The sequence below is a fragment of the Alosa sapidissima genome, chromosome 17, assembly GCF_018492685.1.
Source record: "Alosa sapidissima isolate fAloSap1 chromosome 17, fAloSap1.pri, whole genome shotgun sequence".
NCBI lineage: Eukaryota > Metazoa > Chordata > Actinopteri > Clupeiformes > Clupeidae > Alosa > Alosa sapidissima.
Window position 1 is genome coordinate 12,314,231 of NC_055973.1, and position 25,084 is coordinate 12,339,314.

General features: G+C 44.9%; 1 protein-coding gene across 16 annotated transcripts in view; it reads left to right on the forward strand.

Moving 5' to 3' along the window:
* Positions 1-25,084, forward strand: part of scrib (scribble planar cell polarity protein) — an 85,038-nt gene that overhangs the window by 36,749 nt on the left and 23,205 nt on the right. For 14 of the 16 annotated variants that reach the window (XM_042067916.1, XM_042067917.1, XM_042067924.1 and 11 more), the window contains exons 6-24: positions 3,161-3,224; positions 5,181-5,255; positions 5,586-5,730; positions 6,226-6,344; positions 6,667-6,866; positions 7,404-7,570; positions 7,695-7,822; positions 8,433-8,561; positions 8,825-9,007; positions 9,362-9,817; positions 12,913-12,975; positions 16,248-16,337; positions 16,598-16,675; positions 17,012-17,338; positions 20,147-20,227; positions 22,417-22,650; positions 23,709-23,819; positions 24,022-24,198; positions 24,410-24,526. In XM_042067916.1, coding sequence (XP_041923850.1) covers positions 3,161-3,224; positions 5,181-5,255; positions 5,586-5,730; positions 6,226-6,344; positions 6,667-6,866; positions 7,404-7,570; positions 7,695-7,822; positions 8,433-8,561; positions 8,825-9,007; positions 9,362-9,817; positions 12,913-12,975; positions 16,248-16,337; positions 16,598-16,675; positions 17,012-17,338; positions 20,147-20,227; positions 22,417-22,650; positions 23,709-23,819; positions 24,022-24,198; positions 24,410-24,526 — 2,944 coding nt within the window. The remainder of the gene's footprint in view (positions 1-3,160; positions 3,225-5,180; positions 5,256-5,585; positions 5,731-6,225; positions 6,345-6,666; positions 6,867-7,403; positions 7,571-7,694; positions 7,823-8,432; positions 8,562-8,824; positions 9,008-9,361; positions 9,818-12,912; positions 12,976-16,247; positions 16,338-16,597; positions 16,676-17,011; positions 17,339-20,146; positions 20,228-22,416; positions 22,651-23,708; positions 23,820-24,021; positions 24,199-24,409; positions 24,527-25,084) is intronic. The other 2 variants (XM_042067918.1, XM_042067921.1) reach the window with 2 other exon arrangements.

A 25,084-nucleotide genomic window follows, 5' to 3' on the forward strand; every position in this document is an offset into this window, starting at 1 on the left:
CACACACACACACACACACACACACACACACACACACACACACACACACACACACACACACACACACACACACACTACTTGTTAGGTCACTCATCATTTCTCCCTGAGAGATGGTAAGAGAGAGCACAAGATTGTAAGAGTGGGAATAGACAAAGACATGAACAGAAAGAAAGGGTGGTGAGCGAGAGGGAGATGGAGAGCGACAGAGTGTGTGAGTGAGTGGGGGAAGATTGTGAGAGATGACAGATTGTGAGAGATGACAGATGGTGGACGTGTCAGATAGGCTGGCTCAGCAGCAGGCTGTCTGGATTGTGTGTGTGTGTGTGCGTGTGTGTGTGAGTGTGTGTGTGTGTTACAGTAGAGGGGTAGCTGCTGTAGACAAGCTAGCTAGCTCTCACACACACACACGCACACACACACACAGATTCTATCTCACACACTTCTCTATACGCATATCTGCACACAAGCACTGATACACACAGGTACCCTGGCATGCTGTGATGCATACTGTGTATACACAGGCACACACTGAAATTATAGCCTTGCCTTGTATATAGATCTAGATATATAGATTTGCACACACACACACTCACGCAAAAAGCAGCTCTCACTGCAAACAACATTTACATGTACATACATACATACAGCGGGGTAAGTATTGAACACGTCAACATTTTTTTCAGTAAGTATACTTCCATGAGTCTATTCGCATGAAATTTTCACCGGACATTAGTATTAACTTAGGTAATCCACACATATGAAAATACAAACATTAATGTCTAAAAGTAGAGTTATGAGTAAAAAAGTAGAATGGCACAGGGAAAAAGTATTGAACACACTAAGAAAAAGCAGTACACAAAGGCAAGGAATGGCAAGGAACAAACTGGAATCTATAAGTAGTTAGAGAAATTATCCCTCCTATCTGTGCAAATTTATATTAGCTGGGTTAGTACATACTGGTAGGCTATAAAAAGGTTTTTTGTTACCAAGGTGTCACACAAGAAACATTTCATGATGAAGGGTAAAAGCAAATAGCTCTCCCAAGACTTTTGCAACCTTATTGTTGCAAAACATATCAATGGAACTGGTTACAGATGTACTTCAAAACTTCAGAATCATCCAGCGAGCAGTATTGTAACCATTATCTGCAAGTGGAAGGAACATCACTGCATCATCAGCTGGCCATGCACAGGATCTCCTTGCAAGATTTCTGACCAGGAAGTCAGAAGAGTAGCCCAAGAGCCAAGGACCACTCGGAGAAAGCTCCAGAAAGACTTAGAGGCAGCAGGTACAATTGTTACAGAGAAAATCATAGGTAATGCACACAACCGCCATGGCCTCTATGCACGCTCATCCCGCATGACTCTATTGCTGAAGAAAAAACATGTCAAAGCTCTATGCAAGTTTGCTACACAACATTTGTACAATCCTATGAAATACTGAGAGAATGTATCCTGGTCAGGCAAGAGCAAAATGTAACTTTTCGGATGTCATACTACACACCATATTTGGAGGAGAAATGGCACTGTGCGTCACCCTAAAAATACCCTACCAACAGTGAGGTTTGGAGGTGGTGGCATCATGGTGTGGGCTGTTTTTCATCTCATGATACTAGCAGACTTCATACAATTGAAGGAATGATGAATGGAGTCATTTTGTTCCGGGAGAATCTTTACATCCACCAGGATGATGAGGATGAGACATGGCTAGACCTTCCAGCAGGACAATGACCCAAACCATTCAGCAAAGGAAACTCTCAATTGGTTTCAGAGAAAGGAAATCAAGGCCCTGACTTCAATCCAATTGAACAGTTTTGGAAGTTAACTAAAGATCAGGATTCACAAGAGGGACCCCCTGGAATCTTCAATATTAAAGGACTATCTGTTTAAAAGAATGGGCCAAACTCACACCAGAATACTGTGACTGATTAGTTTCATCATACAGGAAATGCCTTGAAGCTGTCATTACAAATAAAAGCTTTTCTACAAAGTATTTCAGAAATTTCAGCAGGCGTGTTCAATACTTTTTTCCTGTGTCATTCCACTTTATTACACATAACTCTACCTATGGACTTTAATGTTTGGATTTTTTTTATATGGGTGGATTATCTGAGTTAATACTAATGTCCGGTGAAAATTTCATGCAAATAGCCTCATTGGAAGTATACTTACTGAAAAAAATGTTGACGTACAGCACTGTATACTTAGTGCTGGCCAAAAGTATTGGCACCCATGCTAAAGTTGACTGAAAAGAGGAATATAAAATCATCTTTTGGAAATTGATCTTAATGCCTTAAGTGAAAAATGAAGAAATATCTAACCTTTAAGGACACCAATTTTCTTAGTGAATGAATAATGTATCATAAATAAATAAATGTTCTTCCTTAAAATACAGGGGTCATAAGTATTGGCACCCCTATGTTAAATTCCCATAGAGACAGGCAGATTTTTATTTTTAAAGGCCAGTTATTTCATGGATCCAGAATACTGTGCGTCCTGATAAAATTACCTTGGCCTTTGGAATTAAAATAGCCCCACATCATCACATACCCTTCACCATACCTAGAGATTGGCATGGGTGTTATTTCAGTTAGCCTATTAGCTGGTTTGATGCTCATTGAGCTCAATGCAAATCAAACCAGCTAATAGGCTAACTGAAATAACACCCATGCCAATCTCTAGGTATGGTGAAGGGTATGTAATGATGTGGGGCTATTTTATATTCCTCTTTTCAGTCAACTTTAGCATGGGTGCCAATACTTTTGGCCAGCACTGTATTTTCCCTGCCGTACGTACATACACACACACACACACACACACACACACACACACACAATACACAAAGTGATCAACTAGCTTACACATACAGAGAAATTTGTACACCAAGATGTCACGTGTACATACACATGCACGCACGCAAGCCCTGCAGATATCTCCTGTGTCTGGCTGGACTCACATGCTCCATATCCTTCTTCACCATTCTGTTTGAAGGTTTGTTCTGTAACACCCCTCCTACTTCTCTCTCTCTCTCTCTCTCATCTCTCTCTCTCTCTCTCTCTCTCTCTCTCTCTCTCTCTCTCTCTCTCTCTCTCTCTCTCTCTCTCTCTCTCTCTCTCTCTCTCTCTTTTTTCTAAATTTTTTCCCCTCCTTTCCCCCTGCAGGTCTCTGTCCTTTCTTGTAAAACTGGAGCAGCTGGATCTGGGCAGCAATGTGCTGGAAGTCCTGGTAGGCAGAAGCAACCCCTCCACACACACACCGACAAAGGCACTGAAATATAAAGACTGCATTTAAACTCAAACACCATACATTCACTGCATGTATGACACGCACATGAATCACTCTCTTTGAGCCCTCAGTGGCAGTGTGACTGTCAGTCCTCAACAGATGAATGAAAAGCTGCAATCTCTTTCAATGCACAGTGACAGATGAGGTACTGAGTGTGATGTTTGATTAGCCCCTTACATACAGTACACACATGCTACTGAATAAACACACACACCCACACACACACACAATGAGGCGTGTAATCTACGGCAAACACCTTCTCACTGCTACCTTCTCACCACACCAACATTCTAAATTTAGCCTCTGCTCCCATACACCTCCTACTCAGAGCAGTGGTAGATGGCTACCTGAGCACTCTTGTGGTGCAGCGTGTGTGAGCGTGCATGTGAGTGTGTGTGTGAGTGAGCACATGATGCTCACTGAGGCTGTGAAGCAGCCCATGTCACTAGAACCCTAGGGTATCAATGACCCATTTCTCTCCCCCTCTCCATCTTTCTAACGGATCACTCGCTCTGATTTTTAAACACACTTTTTCCTCAATCTGTTGTCTCGCCATTGTAGTGGGAACACCCTGTGCCACGCAGAGAGCGGGTAAACAATACCCACTGGCCTGGTGAGGGTGATGTCAGGAAAAAGTGCCCGGCACAGTGCTGTCTACTGAGGGCATGCGCAACACACACACACACACACACACGGACACACACATGGACACACACGCAGACATACACTAGACGCATGTTTTAGCTTAGCTTTTAGTTTTAGCTTATCTTTCCAGCGGCAAAATAGCTTTTGGAAAATGCTGTAGAGACTGGTTGGTTATAGGTAGGGCTGTAACTTTTGTAAAAAAATCCTGTTCGATTCTTGAGACATAATTGTTCATTGAATCAAGTGTAAAATCGATTTTTCATGTCTAGAGACGTTTCAATTTTCAATGCCAAATATAGGACAATCCACGAACAACTAACAGACATTAGGACGAACGTAAAGGGGGCGCTTTGTGTAGGGACACACAATGGCGTGAAGTTTCGTGCACAATGACAAACAGGAGTGCAACATTCTCGAAAAACAATAAGCAGAGTGGACTGCCATAACATCAGTGAAAAACATTACTGCAGGCTTCAACGTGGCTGCATTTACAATTAGAAATGTCAAACAAACATACGCCTACATAGAACTCATGACTGCACAGTTTGCATACCGCTTTGTCCTTCTCCATAGTTTGATATACCCAAACCCCGAAGTGCTTCCATATCGAACTCCTCAAGTTATTAGGGCCTATCACTCGTATCTCTTATGTCGCACAGGTTGATCGCGTTGTCCTCAATTTTTTGGCAAAACACCAGCAGCACAGCAGCCGAAAAAGCTGTTTCCGGTGCCTAAAATTGGTGGGAATTTTCTTTTTAGCTTTCGCAATGCTTACTGCACTTCGGAATTCTTTGTTATTTTTCTGCTTGTTCCTGAGTTTTGTTACATCTATCTTTTTCATTTGTTTAATTCGTTTAAAATTAATAGTGTACATATTTGGTTAAAATCGATTCCCTATTTTAGTTTTCGAAACTTATGTTGGTTGGTCCAATCGATTGTGCAATCGATTTTCATAGGCTGGTTGTAGATAGCAGTGTTTATCTATTATCCTGTAGAGAGCAGAGCAGTCCTTAAGAGGTGGTTTGTGTACGGTAAAACGGTGTTTGTTTAGCCTGGAAGTGTGTGATCAGTCACACACACCACACACACTCTCTCACATGCATACACACCCTTCAACAGGCCACCGACTAAATCACCTGCATTACCTCATTCTGCTCAGGTGATTTTTTTTTTTTTTTTTTTTTTTTTTTTTTTTTTTTCTTCCCCCCTCTCTGTCTGACACACCTGTCTCCCTCCTTGGTCTTTACCCAGCCGGACACACTGGGAGCCCTCCCGAACCTGCGTGAGCTGTGGTTAGACAGGAACCAGCTGACCTCATTGCCACCTGTGAGTACATCACGCGCCTCATTGGCCGCTCTTTGTCTCGATCCGAGCCAACGCCTTAGCTAGTTTACGCTTTTAGGTGTTGTGGTCTCTTGCCATTGGCTGAACTTATTTGAAATGATAGAACTTAATATATTTACAATATTCTATATTTGACCCTAATGCTATTCTTAAATACATTCAAATGTCTTTTGCCAGGGTTTTTGGAGGCTCTACCAAAAACTTAGTGTAGCCAAAGCATTTTGGCAGGGGTACAGTCCTGGTCTCTACTCCACAGTCCAGGTCTGACTCCCATGTTCCAGGGTTTTAACAGTCTTTTCCCCCTGTGCCAAGGAGCTGGGAAACCTGCGCCGACTTGTGTGCCTGGACATCTCCCAGAACCGTCTGGAGGAATTGCCCAATGAGCTCAGCGGCCTGCTGGCTCTCACAGACTTGCTGCTCTCCCAGAACCTCCTGGAGGTCATCCCCGACAGCATCGGTGAGCCCAGGAGTGGGGAAGAGAACGGGTGGAGGGAGGAGGCTTAGATGTGTTATTCGGAAATGTTCTGTTGCCCGTCATTAGCCATTATCATTATTTGAGAGGGTAGGATTCGTTCAAGGGGCTGGCATAGACCATCCCACCAAAGCATTTTAGGGCATATGCATGCACCATTGGTGAGTTAGATATGAGCCTATGACAGACTGACCCCTAGTGGTAGTGCACTTTTATAGCAGTAAAGGTCACTTGGTATTTTTCTGTAAGGTTTGAGTATAACAAGGGTCTGATTACTTTTCTTTTATTCATGACTTTAATGTGGATACAGAGTATTTTTTGTTACCATCTGAGCGTTAAATACATCACCCAAAAGGAGTCTAAAACATTTCATTCCTCTTGTTGTATCAAAGTGTGTGTGTGTGTGTGTGTGTGTGTGTGTTTGTGTGTGTGTTTAACCTAGTGTGTCTCATGCTTACAAATGTACAATGCCACCCCCAGGCTCCTTGAAGCAACTGTCCATTCTGAAAGTGGACCAGAACCGGCTTTTGCAACTCACAGACTCCCTGGGAGAGTGTGAGAACCTGACGGAACTCATGCTGACCGAGAACCTCCTGCAGGTACTCAGCGCACTGTCCCATTAGCCTGTACTTGTGTATGTGTTACATGTGTGTGAGGGCCTCTGGTTACAGCTCAGGAGACAGGACCACTCTCAGGCTATTTACTCGCTTCACTTAGTCAGATCTGAGTGATAAACACACAGACAAAGTCTCCTTGTACTGTCCAGTAATGGGCAGACAGCCAGTAATAGAGATACTATCTTAATTGGTCTATTTGAGCATGTAAATCCACAGTGGGTATAGTCCTGATAGTATTTAAGGGGAAATGGCATGCAGATGGTCTAATGGTTGGCGGATGGGTCTGCCCCCACCCCTCTTGCAGTCTCTGCCCCGCTCGCTGGGGAAGCTCAAGAAACTGACCAACCTGAACGTGGACCGGAACCGGCTTGGCACGGTGCCCCCTGAGCTGGGCGGCTGTGCCTGTCTGAACGTGCTCTCGCTGCGGGACAACCGGCTGGCCAAGCTGCCCGCTGAGCTCGCTGACGCCACCGAGCTGCACGTGCTGGACGTGGCTGGGAACAGGTGAATGGACACACACCCCGAGACACTCACACGCAGCTCATACACTGGACTAGCATCTTTTTATACAAGCATTTATACATGCAAACTATCTGAGACGTGCACTCATTTTCAAGTTAAACAAAACACACACACACACACACACATACACACCAGCGGAAAGCTTAATGCTTACCCATTAGACCATCATTTTGCAGTGAGGTCATGTTATACCTGACGGAGCCACACCCCAAAGTGATACTTTCCTTTGTGTGTGTAAGTGTGTGGCTAGTTGGAAGGAGGAAATTAGATCTCTATATGGCTGCCAATATCAATAAGGCTTTTATCAGGCTTTTGTATGTGGCTCCACTGCTTTTGTTTACAAATGTGTGAATGTGCACACAGGCATCTTTGTAAGCAACAACATGAAATTGTTTTAGTCAACACACTTCTAATCGAATGATCAGGTTATTATGTTAAATGAATACAGTATTAACAACCACGCCTTGCTGTCTCTTTTTTGTACATATCTATCTCTCTCTGTCCTTTGCTGTCTCTCAGACTGCAGAACCTGCCATTTGCTCTGGCTAACCTGAACCTGAAAGCCATGTGGCTGGCAGAGAACCAGTCGCAGCCCATGCTCAAGTTCCAGACCGAGGATGATGAGCAGACCGGAGAGAAGGTGCTAACCTGCTACCTCCTACCCCAGCAACCCACGCCCAGCCTTGGTGAGTCTTAAAACACACAAACACACACACACACACACACACACACAAAGTCAACGGCCTCTCCATCTCCTTCTGACACCCCAATTCTAATGCATGCCTTATCTTTTCTCCCCTTCGCCCACAGAGAACCTACTACAGAACAGTGTGGATGAGTCCTGGACAGACAGCAACCTTAACCGCGTGTCGGTCATCCACTTCCAAGAGGAGGCCAAGCCAGAGGAAGAGGACGACGAAGCTGCTGCTGAGAGAAGGGTAAGCGCACTGTTAGAACCATGGCACCCACCCCAACAGCACAGGACCAGCAGTAGCCTGAGGACAGTGGGGAAGAAGGGATACAATGCCATTGTAGGGCCTTATCCTGCTCTACATTGCAAATCTATAAGGAATAATCTGTAAATGTAAATCAGGTTTATTGGGCAAGTATACAAGCATATACAAGGAATTTGGTCTCTGCATTTATCCCATCCGTGAATTAGTGAACACACAGAGCACACAGTGAACACACAGTGAGGTGAAGCACACACTAACCCGGAGCAGTGAGCTGCCTTGCTACAGCGGTGCTCGGGGAGCAGTGAGGGGTTAGGTGCTTTGCTCAAGGGCACTTCAGCCGTGCCGGTTACAAGCCCTAACCAGTAGGCCACAGTTGCCCCTGGACACAACAAGTTATCAAAGCAGAATGGAATTAAACAGATTTCTGGAAACCTTTGATAAGAAATTACAAACATGGTGATACTGATTTGAAGTGTTTCAGAAGTGTATGAGTTAATGTATCAGAGCGTCTGTACTAACATTGATGTGTGCTTATGAGTTAATGTATCAGAGCGTCTATACTAACATTGGTGTGTGCTCATGTGTTTCCTAGCAGGGTCTCCAGCGCAGGGCAACTCCCCACCCCAGCGAGCTGAAGGTGATGAAGAAGGTGATCGAGGAGCGCAGAAACGAGGCCTACACCGCCAAACCAGACGGGGACCTGGAGTCTCCCGACTCAGAGGTACACACACACACACACACACACACACACACACAAGCATACTACCACTCTTGCTCATGTAAATATTTTACTCAATATGAAGATATGAGGGATATTTAGAAATTCTCGCCACCAGCTTCTACTTCTATCGGGATTATTCAAGTCTGCCAACAGAAAAGTAGTGAGTCACACTAGAGTCTAGACTGAGTGTTAATTTCTCAGTCTAGTGTAAATTGGTGTTGTGCATCACTGCATTAATTATTCTTTTTTATAATTGGTTGCAGGAGAAGCGCCTGAGTGGAGTGTCCAATCAAAGCCACGACTCTCAGGCCTCCAACAGCACTGCCTCTGCGACCTCCCATGATGAGAGGCAGGGCCTCAACAACCAGAGGGAGGCTCTGGTGGACGGCCACAGACACGACCAGGAGGACGAGGAACTAGATGAGATGGAGGTGGAGTATATTGAGGTGAGAAACCTAAAAATAGCCCGTTTCCTGTCCACACTGAGAGCCTTTATATGTCTGACAGTGAGTGCAGCGGTTACCTGATCACATGCCAGATAACTGCAACACTGTTATATCATTTGTTTGAAGCGAGTGACAGACTCACAATCATGTTCAGTAGAGTGGGCCATCTCAAAAGGTTCTTAAACACAGAAATATACGTTTAAATGTCTGCTTCATAATCATATTAATAATAATAATAATACTGTATGTCTGAACCAGAAGATTGCTGCTTTCGGCTGCTGAAGGTGTTGGACCGCAATATTAATGACTCTTGAGTAATGATCATCTTTCTGTTTGTCCTGTCTTTCCCATCAGCCCACTGTGCACTTTGCTGAGGAACCCATCATCCGAGGCGGTGACGATGATGAAGACGATGACGAGGACAATGACGATGGCGGTAGCGACGACAACGCCGAGCCGCCTCCCCCATACCCTGGCCAGAAGCAGCGCCTGATCCGCAAGGACACCCCACACTACAAAAAGCACTTCAAGATCACCAAGCTGCCCAAGCCCGAGGCCGTGGCCGCCCTCCTGCTACAGGGCTACAACCCCGATAGCCTCCCCCACTCCCCGCACGAGCAGAACAATGCAGAAGAGGAGGAGGAGGAGGAGGAAGAGGAGGAGCGAAAGGACATGAGACAGAGAGAGGAAGAGGAGGATGATGAGGAGCAAGGGGTGAGCGCTTCTACGCCGCTGCTTCAGCGGACGCCGGGCCCAGAGCTGGAGAACAGCCGGCTGCTGCACGTCAACTCCTCCTTGCAGCCGGTCAAGGTAAGATCCAGGGCCAGCTCCAGCTGGGATTGGCTAGAGGAGAAAGGGGGAGGGGCATCTGCTCAGTGTGGTTGTGTTGTTATTGTTAGAACAGCTTCTAGGTTTATGCACAAAGGCTATTCTACTAGGGACTGAACATTTTGTTGTGCAAACGTTGTATCAGCAGAAGTCAAATACACAAGCATACACACATTTGAATAGAGAGACACATGAATGTTGCATTACAAACACAGGAACACTAGCGTTTGGGTGTAGTTTTAGCATTGACTGAAATGCATGTTAACTGACCTTGCATTTTGCAATTTGCCTGGAGACACATACATAGGCACTTGCACACATTAAGATGCACAGGAATAAGTGTTCATCTTACTATCATGCACTATGCATTTGGGTTGTTGTCACGGGAATATGTCAGTTGCAACTGCATGGTTTCAGATTATGTGGATGAGCTTTTCATTATCTTTGTGATGGTGGTTGGTTGGTTGATTGATTGATGTTTACAGCTCTTTCTCTCTGTGCTGCTTCTTTGTTGAGCTGATTGACAGACAGTCCCAGTGCTGTCTGTGCGTCTCCCCTCAGTACCACTTACAGGTTTCACAGTGTGCACTGGTGGAAGTGTAAAGAGACACAAAAAGTAATAATTGGAGACCCTTCTACACACACACACAGACACACACAGACACACACACACACACACAACTTTCTCACGCACATAAACTTCCTCATGCAATTTGGCCAGGACAGTGTGAGCCAATACAGAGGCTCGGTTACAAGCTTAGTAAACTGAACACCAGAGGCCTCTGATAAACATGAATCAGTTTCCCTGAGCTGGTCTGCACACACTCCTTCCTTCTCCATTTAAATGAGGTGTCTCTTAACAGGCTATTCCAGCACACCGTCATCTCACACCCTGACAGTCAGATAGACTCCAGTACACAAAAACACACATGCAAATGTTTTACGCTAGCCTGTCAACTCTCAAGCGCTAACGTTAATGGGCCGTTATGAACGTTATTGGGAACGTTATTGGGCCGTTATGAACGTTATTGGGAACGTTATTGGGCCGTTATGAAGGTCTTCCTGATAGGGAGGGATCTCAAATGACAGAAGCCCCCTCTTCTCCCTTGTCATTGGCCCCTCCTGCTCCAGGTCTCTCCACATTGGTCCCTCCCTTCAACCTCTCTCTGCCCCCATTTATTTTGCCTGTGTCTCTGTCCACACCTTTAGCGCGCTTCATTTCCACCACATTATTTGCTGTTTCTCATTTCTGTTGAGCCAATCCACTACCCTTGAAAAGTGCCCCCTGACTTTTGCACTGAAGTGTGAATGTGTGTATGTATGTGTGTGAGTGTGAGTGAGGCGAACTGACCTGAAAATAACCAAGTACACATTCTTCTGATTCTAATTGATCTATAATAACAACAATCACAATTGATGTAAATAAATGATAACTATGCCATTTTTTCAGTGCTTTGCTTTACCAGCTTCTCATTAGATCCTTGATCCTCTCTCAACTTAGAGGTTTGTTTTGTAGGTTTGCCCCGACTTGTATGCTGTTCAGTATGGCAAGTAATGGTATGAGTCAATTCTAAGTTTATAGGACCATAGGTTCACCTCAATGTCATCATGATTCTGACATGATCATTTCTTTTACTCCAGGGCATGTTCTGATAAAGCGTTAGAAAAATGGCATAGATAGATAGATAGATAGATAGATAGATAGATAGATAGATAGATAGATAGATATAGTCATAGTGGATTTGTTAAATTGTTTATTTCTTGAGACCAGAGAAGTAGACAAGGGGTCACTGTACAGACCTGTCCCAGCCTAGTCCCGTTTTACTGAGTATATGTCCCTCACCATCTAGTCTTAGTTCTCTGAGCCCCGACAGGTTTTCTCCTCACATGCATCTGTACTGCTATGGCCACCTTACAGCATACATTTACCTAAATGCACAGAGAGGGGATCAGGGATCAGGGATCAAAAAGCCACAGCCTGCAATGTGTGTGTCTGTATGAGTGTGTTTGTGTTACAGCCCATGATATTTGACCATGGGTTAAGATGTGTGTGTGTGTGTGTGTGTGTGTGTTATAACCTGAATGAATGCTGTGTTTTTGTTCTGTCCTGTGGGATTGTTACTGTACACATACAATATGTATGTCGGAAGTGTCTTTGTGTGTGTGTGTGTGTGTGTGTGTGTGTGAGATCACCCTCCAGAGGATATGCGTGGCAGTGGTGGAAACTTTGAGACCCAACGACCAATAGGCCTAGGAAACAGGAAATTGTAGAATGAAAGAGAAGTAGTGCTTTTGAAGTTGTTCAAATCACTTCCCGTAACTGTTTGCTCCCAAAATATATGAAGCGTAAAGGGAAACTGTTTACCACAATGTATCCAGAAATAGGTACCTGCTTCCTACTTACTTGCCAACATTTAAGACTCTAGATTTATTAATTTCTATGATGCCCCCTCTACTGCTTTTATCATTTCATTATACAAAATAAGTCCTAACATCTGTAAGTAGGTACTTTTATTATTCAGATTATAGTTGTCAGATACCTTCCGACCTTAAGCTTTGGTGACTTGGCTTTCTGGACTTGCCCGTTGCTTTGGGCAGAGGTTACTGCTTTTCCCTCACACTGTCGCCTCTCTCTTCCCCACGCTCTGAGCACGCTCACTGCGTCCCTGGTCTCGACTCTCCACCTCTGCCTGCATCTGTGATTGGCCTGGGTGGCCTAGCAAAGAAAAGCCTGCTGCTGCTCAGTGGCGCCCAACAGAGCAGACGACAAAAGCCCAGTGGAGGTGCCTCCATCCTGGGGATTTTCTAAATTCACACCCCTGCTTTGAACGAGGGCCCTTTTCAGTTATTTCTGCCACTGAGCATGCTTCTTTTATGCAGAGCATTCATACGGAAAGAATGAATGTGTGTGCCTGAGAGAGTGATGTCACTTTTTTGTCCATTTTTCTTTATTGTCCTCATTCTTGTTTTGTTTCATTTTGTTGTGTGTGTATGTGTGTGTGTGTGGGTATGAGTGCAGGTTTTTATTTTTTGGCCTCACTAATCCGCATGCCTCTCGCTGGTTCCTATCCTAACAGGGGGTGTCATTTGATCAAGTCAATAATCTGCTGATTGAGCCTGCTCGAATTGAGGAGGAAGAGGTCTGTACCTACTCTCTTTCCCATCCAACCTACCTCTCTCTCTCTTTCTATCTCTCTCTCACTCTCTCTCTCTGTGTACATCCGCCTCTCTTTCTCTCTTCTCCAACGTAAAACAACCTAAGCAACCCATGAAAATTCCATGATTAATCCAACCCAATGCCACGGGACAAACAACCCCCAAACTCACTTCTGAGGCACCAGAGTGTAGCCACCTTCTGGTTAGGAGAGACAATGGAAGTGCTGATAAAGTCAAAGTACTGGAAAGCTGAGGCATTTTAGACCGGCGGTTCTATTTTGCTTTTTGTCTCCTTTCCAGGTTGGACGCCATCTGTGGCAAAGGATGTGATGTTTTTATGTACATCATATTTTTTTTTTTTTGAGAATGAAGTTTACTTGGCATCTTTCCACACCTCTCCCCTACCAGAAGGATTGCACAGCTCTGGGGTTTCCTTCCCTCCCTCCTCTTGATCCCTCTCTTTCTACTACTCTACTCACATCTCCCCACGACGTCCCATCTCTTTCTTATAAATCCATCTGCGAGGCTGCAGAATTGTTTAGTGCCGATGGGACACTTCAACAAGAAGCATTTTTTCCCCCCTATATAATCAATTTATATGTTTTCTGAGCCCAAATCAGTGAGCTTAGTTCCACGACAAAATCAAGGTGGAAGAAGCTCTCTCCAACAGATGTTGTTGATCAAATTATTACATAAGCAAGCCCTCAAAAGTTCTTCCATTAGTCAATATGGCAGTGCCATATTATTTCAGACTACTGAAACAGTTCCATAATTTCGCCACACATTTACTGCTTTAAACAAACACTAAGGTTGAAAACAAGTGTATGTTGGTATGAAATAATCAGAACACGTACCTCATTTACCATTAACATTATACATAATGACATAGAAAGAGAATCCTCGTTGCCTTTCAACTCACCCTAAAGAATTGTTTAACTCCAAGTACTATAGCAGTACCAGTAAGAATCTAGCTACACGGTTAATTGCCCACTCTTAATTATACTGAATCTCACTGTCTAGAGAGCAGTCAGAATTCCTTTGAATTTCCTTTGATATTTTAAAGATGTACATCTAACCATTAATGGGACGGATGCTTATAGATCTCTATAAATTGCTCTAGTATCCCTTCACCTCAGATGTGGTTTCTCCATCAGGGTTCATCATATTCCCTACTTCAAGCAGGGCACGCGGTAAAGCCAGAACCCTTAAAAATGTCATGATCCTTTATGTGTTAGTGGTAGAAGACGGTACTAGGCCATTGCCATTACTTCCCGATGACCAGGCAATGACACATTTCAATCCTGCAACATGGGTTTAGTTTTCCAATTTAGGTGTAATATTTTCTGGTTGGCTGGCTAAGATATGCACAGGAAAGTTGTTAACTTCCTTGTGCTGTAGGTAGGGGATTTCCTACAGTGGCAAATCTACAACCATGCAACAATGCATAGTTGGCTGGTGGCTGGTAAATGCACCGCATGTTGTAGCCAGGATCTGTAGTGGCCCTGCTTCTCAGTATCACATGCGCTGCCAGTAGCATAATTGCACAACCTAAGGACCCCAAAGCAGCTAAACAAAAATCACCAACAAAACAACCTTCATGCGCATCACCAACAGAACAGCCTTTGTGAGCATTTCACTGGGGTTATCCAACAGGCACCTTCCTTCATTGGTGTTTCATTAAGCTAGGTCCAGGCTCAACAGTAGTGTCAGCTACTCAGCTCAACTTTCAGACCCACCTCCCTCCACATAAATGATGGGTTCTCTAACAACAAATTCTTTGTTCATTCATCTTTTCGTTGCTGTGGCAGTTCATGATCCGATCAGCAACATAACCAAACAAAACCCAAGCCCTTGATGTGGGCACCAATGAATACCAACACATTTTCAATCAATCCTCTTCGTTGCTGTGACCATTTATGATCCCATCAGCAAGACAACCATCCAAAATGCAAGCCCTTGGTGCAGGCACCAACAACTACCACTCTAGAAACATAGCGACACAATTCATCAAATCTCCCGAGTCAATTCAGGTTACATCATGATCCCAAGTCGCCTGTGAGCACATCAACTATTAGCTATAGCTATTTCAGCAGCCAATATGATATAATAAAAACAAGAATAAGTCTTTTTAACCAACACACTGATGCCAGAGTTGAATGGTATTAGATCTCTTGGCTAAAGCTAACACACCCATTAGCTTCACCAGGTATAAAAGCAGGTTTTAAGATGTCACATAATTGCAGTTAGATAAACATATTGAATGAATGTGCACTTACGAAAGGTCCTTGTAGAGTATGTTTTGTGCTCCAGTAGATTTGGCAAGCCCACACTTGCATGGACACACTGCATATGGTCTCCAGTGTGAGTTAACTCCAGCAGAAGAGCATTATGGACGAGCCGACGACTGACTCCCAGAGTTCAACCCTCCCAGTCTTACAGTTCTTGCCCCCTTCCCTCCCAATTCCCTCTACTACCCCTTCACTCACCCACCCATCCACCCCTCACTCAATCGCTCTCTGCATGGCTTGTCAGGAATGGTTTCTCTCTCATGTTTACCCTTAACCATACCCATTTTGTCCCCTTCTTTCCCTCATCTTGCTGGTTGCGGAGGAGTTTGTTGTTTGTGTATTTTGGCATTGTGACTCATGTTATGGTCCCCCCCTCTGCCTGAAATTGTGTGTCTCTGAGTGTCCATAAAAACCGAGTTATGCTCGTGTAGGTTAATGTGTGTTTATGTAGATGATGTTTGTGTCTCACTCTGGGGTGAATGTTAATCCAAAGCGTCTGGATTGTAATTTGGTCATCACATTTGCTGATTATGATGATTTCCCCTTTTGTATGTAATGAAACTTTCTTCAGCTAAATCTAGATTTGCCTCTAGTGTTAAACCTTAAAGCATTTTTCCTTACACAATCCTTTTCACTTGGATTCACATGTCCGCCCTACTGACTCAGTGTTGACTGTCTGTCTGTCCATCACGTTGTCCAAGGCATGTTATTGTTGCATACTCTACTGATGTTTTTAATCAGTGCTCACCTTCTTCAGCCAGCTGCACACCAGGAAGAGCAGCTAAACTACATTACTCATGAATCACAGGGTGGTTATGTACCATTTCTAAATGCTAAGATATTTCCCCATGAATTCCATTTTGTGAATGTTTTAGTTGGTATGCAGCGGGCTGAAGCTTGTGTGAAGGTCACTGGTGGTGTTGGGAGGGGGGTGATCATTGACACTTGAACTGTGACCTCTCTTGCAGTTGACCCTGACCATCCACAGGCAGACAGGAGGTCTGGGTATCAGTATTGCCGGTGGAAAGGGCTCCACACCCTATAAGGGGGATGATGAGGTAAAGCGCCTATTGTAATTTATCTAGTATCATAGAATGATGATCCTCTATTAATGACTGGAGTCGCATCACAAAATGTCTATATGACCACCAGGCTGGTTTGAACTATGTAATTCAACCATAAATTTGAGGCAGACCCAGGGAGATAATACATATGTTTGTACACAAAGTTAATTCTTATACTAGTACTTTAGTTTTAGTCCCCTGGTGTAGAGTTGGCGAGTTGGCTGATTGATTGTTTTGTGGCTTGTGGTCTGCAGGGCATCTTCATCTCGAGAGTGTCAGAGGAGGGGCCTGCTGCACGCGCAGGAGTTAAAGTGGGAGACAAACTCCTAGAGGTAAAGCCTTCTGTGTGACTATTTCTGTGACCTTTGGTGTGTGTGTAGGTTTATTGATTCTGTTCTGATCTGTGTGGATTCTTGGTGTACCCCAAGGTGAGAATGAAATGTCTACCCGTATGGACCCTTTCAAGAGAGTTCCATTATCAGCATCATAGTTGGCCACACAAGACTTCCGTTTTAACATTCCATATGTTATCTTAATGCAGAGGAAGTAGATTGGGGCCCAAATAGAACGTTCAAGCATTGTTTTTGTTTTTATTGTTGAAAGGGTCTATACTATTCTGTGTATTTCCAGTTTTCAACCCCCTCTCCTTTTCTCTCTCCCATCCACAGGTGAATGATGTCCTCCTGCAGGGTGCTGAGCACCACACAGCAGTGGAGGCTCTGCGGAGCTCGGGTGCGGCCGTCACCATGACGGTTCTGCGGGAGCGGATGGTGGAACCGGAGAACGCCATCACCACCACGCCGCTGCGGCCCGAAGACGACTACTTCCCGCGGGAGCGGCGCGCCAGCGGTGTTCCGTTCTGCATGGAGCCCGGCTCGCCCGCACCCAGCACCGACACCTTTCGCCTGTCCACATGCCTGCTGCGCAACGACAAGGGTCTGGGCTTCAGCATCGCTGGAGGAAAGGGCTCCACACCCTACCGGACTGGAGACACGGTGAGACACAGCAACATTTATATTTAGTCACATGCACACTTATATGGTCGGTCACATGCCTTTAGCACTTGGTATGTGTTTCCATATTTTCCTTAGAGGTTACTTGCAGCACACATACAGCACTTCTCTGCTTATGGCAGGTTTTTTGTAAATGCTGTGTGTTTGTTTACCCAAGTCCTTAACTGGTGTCTGTTGTCACTTGTCATCGACCCTTACACTAGTCCTGTCCAGGGGTGTCATTGTGTATAAGTGTGTCATTGTGTATAAGCCTGCCATGGTCTGCCCCCTGTTAAATATTTCAGAGTGTAAGCCGAGTTGGGTTTTCCTTCTTTTGAGGCTGTTAGAGTAGTGACGTCTTTCCATGCTGTAGGAGAGATCACTGGATTCCTCTGTGAGATTGCTCTGCATAGGACTGCATAGAGGAGCTTACTAGAATTCTGCAAGGCGAAGTCATTTAGCAGCTATTCTGTAGGAAAGTACCATATATGTGATCTTATTCACCATTCTTGCTACATGATTGCTTAACCATGGTAGATACTTGTGTGGTTACATCACAGATTTCAGTACGTACAGTGTCTTCAGCTGTTGCATTGTTCTTTCCCCTTTTTCCTTGACCTTCACAGTGTCACAACTCTAAGCCTTTCTGCCGTCATCATCATGAACCACTTTGTAGCTAGGTTTATGTGTGTGGAAAGGTTCTTTTTTCCCCCACCATGTCAGTCTGTTCAAGAACAGCGTTTAGTGCGGTCGTCAGGGAGACGCTGATATGAATAGCAGTCCTTGACATCTGATAGGGCTGCTGGATGGAGGGGAGTGGGGGGGGGGGGGGGGCAAGTGTATTTTTGGTGGCCTCCGCATTGGCCACATGTTCATCGTAACACTACTTTCTAATACACGCACACACACACACGCATTCATATGCCCACACACACACACACACACACACACACACTTACACATTACTGGAATGGCTTTGGCGATGCACAGCACCACTCATCCATTTTTTGCTGAGTAACTGGAAGTGCTCTTTCCGGAGGAGCTATAACCGGTCAACAGCTTTCTTCTTGTAAGTGACTGTTAATGCTGTGCATTAGTGACTAGTTACATGTAACTCTTTTGTCATGAGGTTAGCGCATAGACTGTATAAAATAGGGTTAGAGGTGCTCTGCAGTTGTTGTTTTGTCCAGTTGTGAAGTTGTTTATGTAGAAGAATGTCTTTCTTTGTAAGTTAGGTCAACATACAGTGTGGTTGGAGTGCATGTAGAGAAAAGTACATTGATTGAGCTGTGGTATCATTGATGTTGTTTTTTTTGTAAATGATGTGCTTTAATAGTCGCTTGAGTAATCTGTTATTGACACAAGGAGAGTATGCTGGCCCACCACCACCCTATAGCCTCCTTGATGTAAACCCTTTCTATAGAATGCAAACTGACAGTTGGGAAGCTATGCTGCCCACCTGGTAGCTGGTTTTGAACTGACGAACAGTCCTTCATCTCATGCCATGAGCAGCTGATCTGGTCAGTCTTGTCTTTTTGGTTATGACTAAGCCGAGGAGATAAATATAGTGCATACTCACCAGAGAGGGAAGCCCCTCTTGACCTCCCATAGTGGTAGTTTATATGACAACAAGTATAAGGCCAATGAGTTTATGTCTGCTTGTAGATTGTGTGTGTGTGTGTGTGTGTGTACACGTGGTGAGGATTGATGCGTGTATGGGTGTGCGTGTGCGTGTGTGTGTTTGTGTGTAAGAGGGAGATTGGGGGGTTGGTGTGTGTGTGTGAAAGCAGTGCTTGCTAAGTGAGTGTGTGTTATTGCACTATGTTGCGCCATCCACCCCTGGCCTCCCCAGTGTACATGGCTGCTGTGGTACAGTGCCAGATCCTCCAGGCTCTCATGCCCGCTCTTCCCACATCACCCCATGGAGCCCTAATCCGTGCCCCCGGGTCAGGCTGGCATTAGTCACCAACTGTCACTGACACTGATACTCATTTTGCTCTTGGCTGTGGCTGTTTTTCAGTCATTTCGCTGTTCCAGCCTAATGCCTGTGATTCAGTCTCCTGTTGCGCAACTAGCGGAGCAGGACTTGATTTTCTCAGGCTAGGGGAAGACACACTGCTCAAATGAATGTCCCCCATGTGGCCTTCAATGATTTAAAAAGGCTCAGAAAATGTCACAAAAAATTCAAGCTTTGGGGGGAATCTAGCCTGGATGCCAGCTGAACTTTGCCTCGCCCACAACATTTGAGGTCGGGAAGTTCGGTCTGGACTTGTTCCCTTGTGGACCAACTATGCCCGAACCAGAGCTGAGTCACGGTTCGGACCAGAACTCCTGAACGGTTTTGTTCAGAGCTGAAAATGCAACTGTGTTTGACAGAGGACAGATGTGGGTTGCTAGTGACAAAATATTAGCTTTCAGTATGGTACAATGTCTTTGTAAGTGACATTTAAATAAAACGTTTAATTCTTCCCGGTTCTTCCTAACAAAAATGCTGTTGCTAAAAGGTAGACATTTAGCGCAATAACTAGAAAACAATGTTAAGGCATTTGTGGAGAAGCAGAACCCCTGTATCAGTTGAAACACGCACCATAATCACATCCAATCGGACAGTATCAGACTCAAATTCTGACTAAAATTGAGTGACTATGTCAGGCTAGAGAAAATCAGCAATATAAAGTCAGAACTTTTTTTTTTTCAACTACTCTTATACAGAAAATCTTCTCGTCGCAGGGCACTAACATGCTCACGTTGTCTTCATTACTTGTACATTTTGAGAATTTCTCTCCAACCCTCTCTTTGCTCCTCCCGCAGGGTATTTTCATCTCTCGTATTGCAGAGGGCGGATCAGCGTCCAGAGACAACGTCCTCAAAGTGGGAGACAGGGTCATCTCTGTGAGTACTACACCCCCCCACCCCCAAAACGTACACCATTACATGGCATCTCTGTCTAACTTCAGTATGTGCCTGGAAAATGAATTTGAAAAGCCTACTTTTCCGAACATTGCATTTGTTCGCTCCTATCTTAACATTCTCCAGCCTGATGTTTCTCTGCTTTGTTGTCAACTTGTCCCTCAAATGCATGACCCTCAGGCCCCATTTTACTGAACCTCCCTAAAGGCAGGGCCTCTACATGATATTTCCTACCTCGTGATCCTCAGGTCTTCCCTTTTAACACAGGCTTTTGCTAACTAACCTATACAGGCTTAACAGTCAGACACCAGTACAATCAGTGTGCCAGTGTGCAGCTAGGAAAAAATGTTCCTGATTTAAAAGGCAGTGTCATTATTGAACACATTTATTATTTATTTACCACTACATTGCTTGTTACACTATGGCCACCTATTCCCAAAATGTATCCTCGTGTGGCATTTAAGCCACAGCCTTTGCCACCTCACTCAGTTAAGCCAGTTAAATTTGATCCAGTGAGGTTCATCCCACTGTCTGAACCTGAGGCCGTCAAAGTTCTGTTCCTGGTAGTTTTTTTGCTGCATGCTTCAGCTGGCTGAAACAGTGTCTACAATTGATTTCTCTGCTGCTATAACTTTCTCCCCATCTTACCCTGAATGGCATTGCCTCCACCTGTGATTCAGTGCCAAAGAAAGAACATGTGCTGTTCAATGAACATGGCTGCCCCTCTCTCTGGATCTCCGGGGATCCTTCTGCATCTATATCTTTCTGTGCCTTCTCTCTCTCTATCTCTCTCTATCTCTCGCTCTCTCTCCCTCTCTCTGGTCTTCATCCCTCTCTTCCTGTCTTGCTCTCTGCATGAGCACTAACGCACTCTGGTCCTGCTCGGTGTTGGGTGTTGGTGTTGGGGCGGTGTGTGGGCAGAGCCTGTGGCCCCGCTGACATGGTAACCGCATGTCTTACCATAGCAGCAGCAGCTGCGGTGGCAATGAATCGTCCAATGGTAAGCGCTGATACTGAATGGTCAGTGCTGGCTTCTGTTCGCCGTCTCGTCACCCGATCTCTGGAAGACTTTGTAAGAGTGGAGTAGCTAAATGTAGCTTGTGGCTTTGAGTAGCCTTAGCCCTTTTAAGATCATTATTGTCATAGATAAGCAACCAAAAGTATTGCTCAAGTAAGAAGCCGTCATTCAAGAAGTATTCAGATGTATTCAGTCTTCTCAACTTTGCTTATTTAAGGCGGCACTTTTGAAACCACCTCTCTGTTTTAAATAAGTAAAGCTGAACAGCCTGGCTCATCAGTCTAGCTTAGGCACGAGTGCACATACTTGCAGTAAGTATGAATCCATCTGTTCTTCAGTTAGGACATCAGTAGGGCCACTGGTACTTACTAACTGGACTATGGGACTTGGCCCTCACACACACACAGGAAGTGGTCACAGCAGTGTTTCCTGAATGCTCCCTGGCTTGCTCCCGTCACTCCCCTCTCCTGCCCTTCCACCTCCGCTCTCTCGTCAGCTCCACTGTCCTCCCTCTCTCTTCTCTTCCTCCTGTTTGCCTCGTTTCGTTCAATCAGGGCCCTCGCTCTCCTTCTCTCCTCTTTACGCATATTAGATACTGGACATGGCACTGCATGATAGCCACTCAGCCATTTACTCAGGCTGTATGGCTGTGGAATGTATGCCTGATTTAAAAGCAGTTATACAGACATGGGATTTTTATATGCATTGAAAGGCAGGATTTGCTGGAAATGTTTTAACCCAAGTAAGAGTACAGCAAGTTTCTATCACTAACACCTGGTGGAGCTACTGTTAACTTTTTAACCCAGCCACCAGATGACTGACCTGTGCTCTTTGTCTTGTTAACTAATGACCTCCTTGCATTTCTTAACATTTAAAACTGAAACTTAAATTGTCATGAGATTTTTTGCAAACTATCTTTCAAAAGATCTGTACGTGAAATAATAGTCTCTCACACATGCACACCCCCTCCAGTAGAAAAGATTTGCTTTTACCTGTAGGTAGGAAACCCGTCTCCCAAGGGCCCTCACACTCAGATAGACAGATTTCTCCTCATGCACTTAAAAGTTGGTACAACCCCACCCCTGGAGAGGGTGTCTGGCACCCCCCAACGCCCCAGTCTCACCCAGTTGTTGTGTGGCTGTCACTGATGCAGATCAATGGTGTAGACATGACAGAGGCCAGGCATGACCAGGCAGTAGCGTTGCTTACCGGCACCTCCCCCACCATCGCCCTGCTGGTGGAGCGCGAGCAGGGCCCCCACGCCGGCCGCGGCCGAGCCCACTCCCCCCCGCCCCCAGAGCCTTCCGACTCCCCCGAGCAGGAAGAGCCCAACGACGAGCACGCCAACCACCTCAGCCGCACCATGGAGGACGAGTACCCCATCGAGGTGAGTTCAGGGGATGGAGGGATGAGAGAAAGGGTGAAAGGGGCTGGGACAGAGCCCCCCCCCCCCCCCCCCAGCTATATCTAAAGGACAGAGTTGTATTCCATATTAATATTCCTGATGAACCAGCATATTTCTTTTGTCCTAAAAGTATTATTACCATTATTATGGAAAACTGTGCTTGGTAAATATGGCTGTTGAAGGTAGAAACAAGTGATTATATCGGTTCATTTTGCTGAGACCTACAGTAAAGAGGTTTCTTGTCCCAGACTATTTGCCTTTTAATTGGAGGAAGAAATACCAAGTCCAAGTACTAAAGCACAGTAGCATTACTTCAATAAATGCATTTGGCATTATTATGTTGTGGCCAAGCCTGCGCAGACATGGATCCCGCAACTTCAATCTGCCTAATATTGAAATTTAAGGAAATTGAAATTGAACATTTTAATTTGATGGGGAAGTTAAATGAGACTCATTTCCTTTACCATCAAATGTTCCAGATTAAAGTAAAATGGTTTAGGGATGCTAAAGGGATGCTCTTAATTAAACACTTTGTCTTTTTGATTTTGTTTATCTCATGCCACTTGTCTCAAAATGCTCCTTGAATGCCCCGAACAAAAGTGGTACACGGTATGACCATTTTCTTGTAGCTTTAGGTCTGACGGAATACCCTAATGTCCCTCATTGTTGTGTGTTCAGCCAAGACATGAACATGCTCCCCTCCACAACCAGCCCTCAGCCCGTTCATCTGTCCAAACCATTCCTGCCAGTACTACCCCCCAATGATCTCACCTGATGTTGTTCAAACGAGTAGAGTAGGTCACCATGTATGCTGTCCCTTACTGATCCAAACTTCCTCACCGGTTCCCACCACCTAGAGCACAGAGATTTCAGTGATGTTTGTTGTGCTCGCTAAGAATTTCCTGGGAAATGTCACCCTGAATACCCAAATTAAGATTAGTTAGCCAAGGCATGCCTGACAACCAGATCACCAAACCAATCAGAATAATACCCACAAAGACATGGTTTGAATGCTCACTTGACGCTTCCTTTCCTCACAGGAAGTGATATTGGTAAAAGCAGGTGGACCGCTAGGACTGAGTATCGTGGGTGGCAGTGATCACGCAAGTCACCCGTTTGGCGTCAATGAGCCGGGGGTCTTCATCTCTAAGGTAAATGGCAACATAATTGATCCATATGCGCATGCATACTAAAGATACTAAGTTTCAAGTAGACACATGCTAAATTTGATGTCTTCCTCTTTCTGTAAACACCCCCGACCTAAAGAGCCACTGATATGTAACCTAGATACATTTTTATTTTTATACGTGTTCTCTAACCTGTGTGTGTGTGTGTGTGTGTACGTGTACACAGGTGATCCCCCATGGGCTGGCGTGTCAGAGTGGGCTGCGTGTGGGCGATCGGATCCTGGAGGTGAACACCACCGACCTGCGGCACGCTACACACCAGGAGGCGGTGAGAGCACTGCTCTCCAACAAGCACGAGATCCGCATGCTGGTGCGCCGGGACCCCTCCCCACCTGGCATGCAGGTATGCACACACACACACACACACACACACACACGCACACACACACACACACTCCGATTGCTGTATCTATATATGTATTCGTATGCGTATGCATTATGATATGCCTAGTGACCTTAGTTTATGTCATGTCATGAAGATATGAGCATTTGTATGAGAATTATGGCAAAGAATCACTCTGATATGCACTGGAAACTCACTTTTTTGTGAGCAGGAGATCGTGATCATGAAGCAGCCTGGTGAGAAGCTGGGCATCAGCATTCGAGGAGGAGCCAGAGGCCACGCTGGAAACCCCTTTGACGCCACAGATGAGGGCATCTTTATCTCCAAGGTAACCACCACGATACACCACTTCCTCCTACCAAAGGAGGCTGTATTTGTCATACCAGACTGACAATAATATTTAAACAATAAGCCCCGAGAGGCTGTTCTATATTGTGAATATAGCACAGCTGAGGGTTGTTTAACGGCACTCAGCTTTGCTTCGCTCGCTTCGTGCCTAACAACACCCCTCAGCTGTGCTATATTCACGATATAGAACGGCCTCTCGGGGCTTATTGCTTTTATAAAATGGCTACCACATATTACGGGCATTAAAAATGTATACAAAATAAACAAATAATCATGAACTGTAAAAGCTATTTCATCTACAAATGTCCATTCTTCTGCGGAGTCCCCATAGAATAGTTCCACCGCTCGTGGAATTGTTGCTCAGCAACTTTGAATTTTAACCGTTATGCATTCTAAGCGCATTAATATAGAACGAAATGCTATATCGGGAAAATATACAACGACATCGAACGCGATTCAACCAATCATAATCAAGGACCGGAACTATCCGTTTTATAAATATACATAATGGACTCTAATCACCTCTCTTCCACTCTTT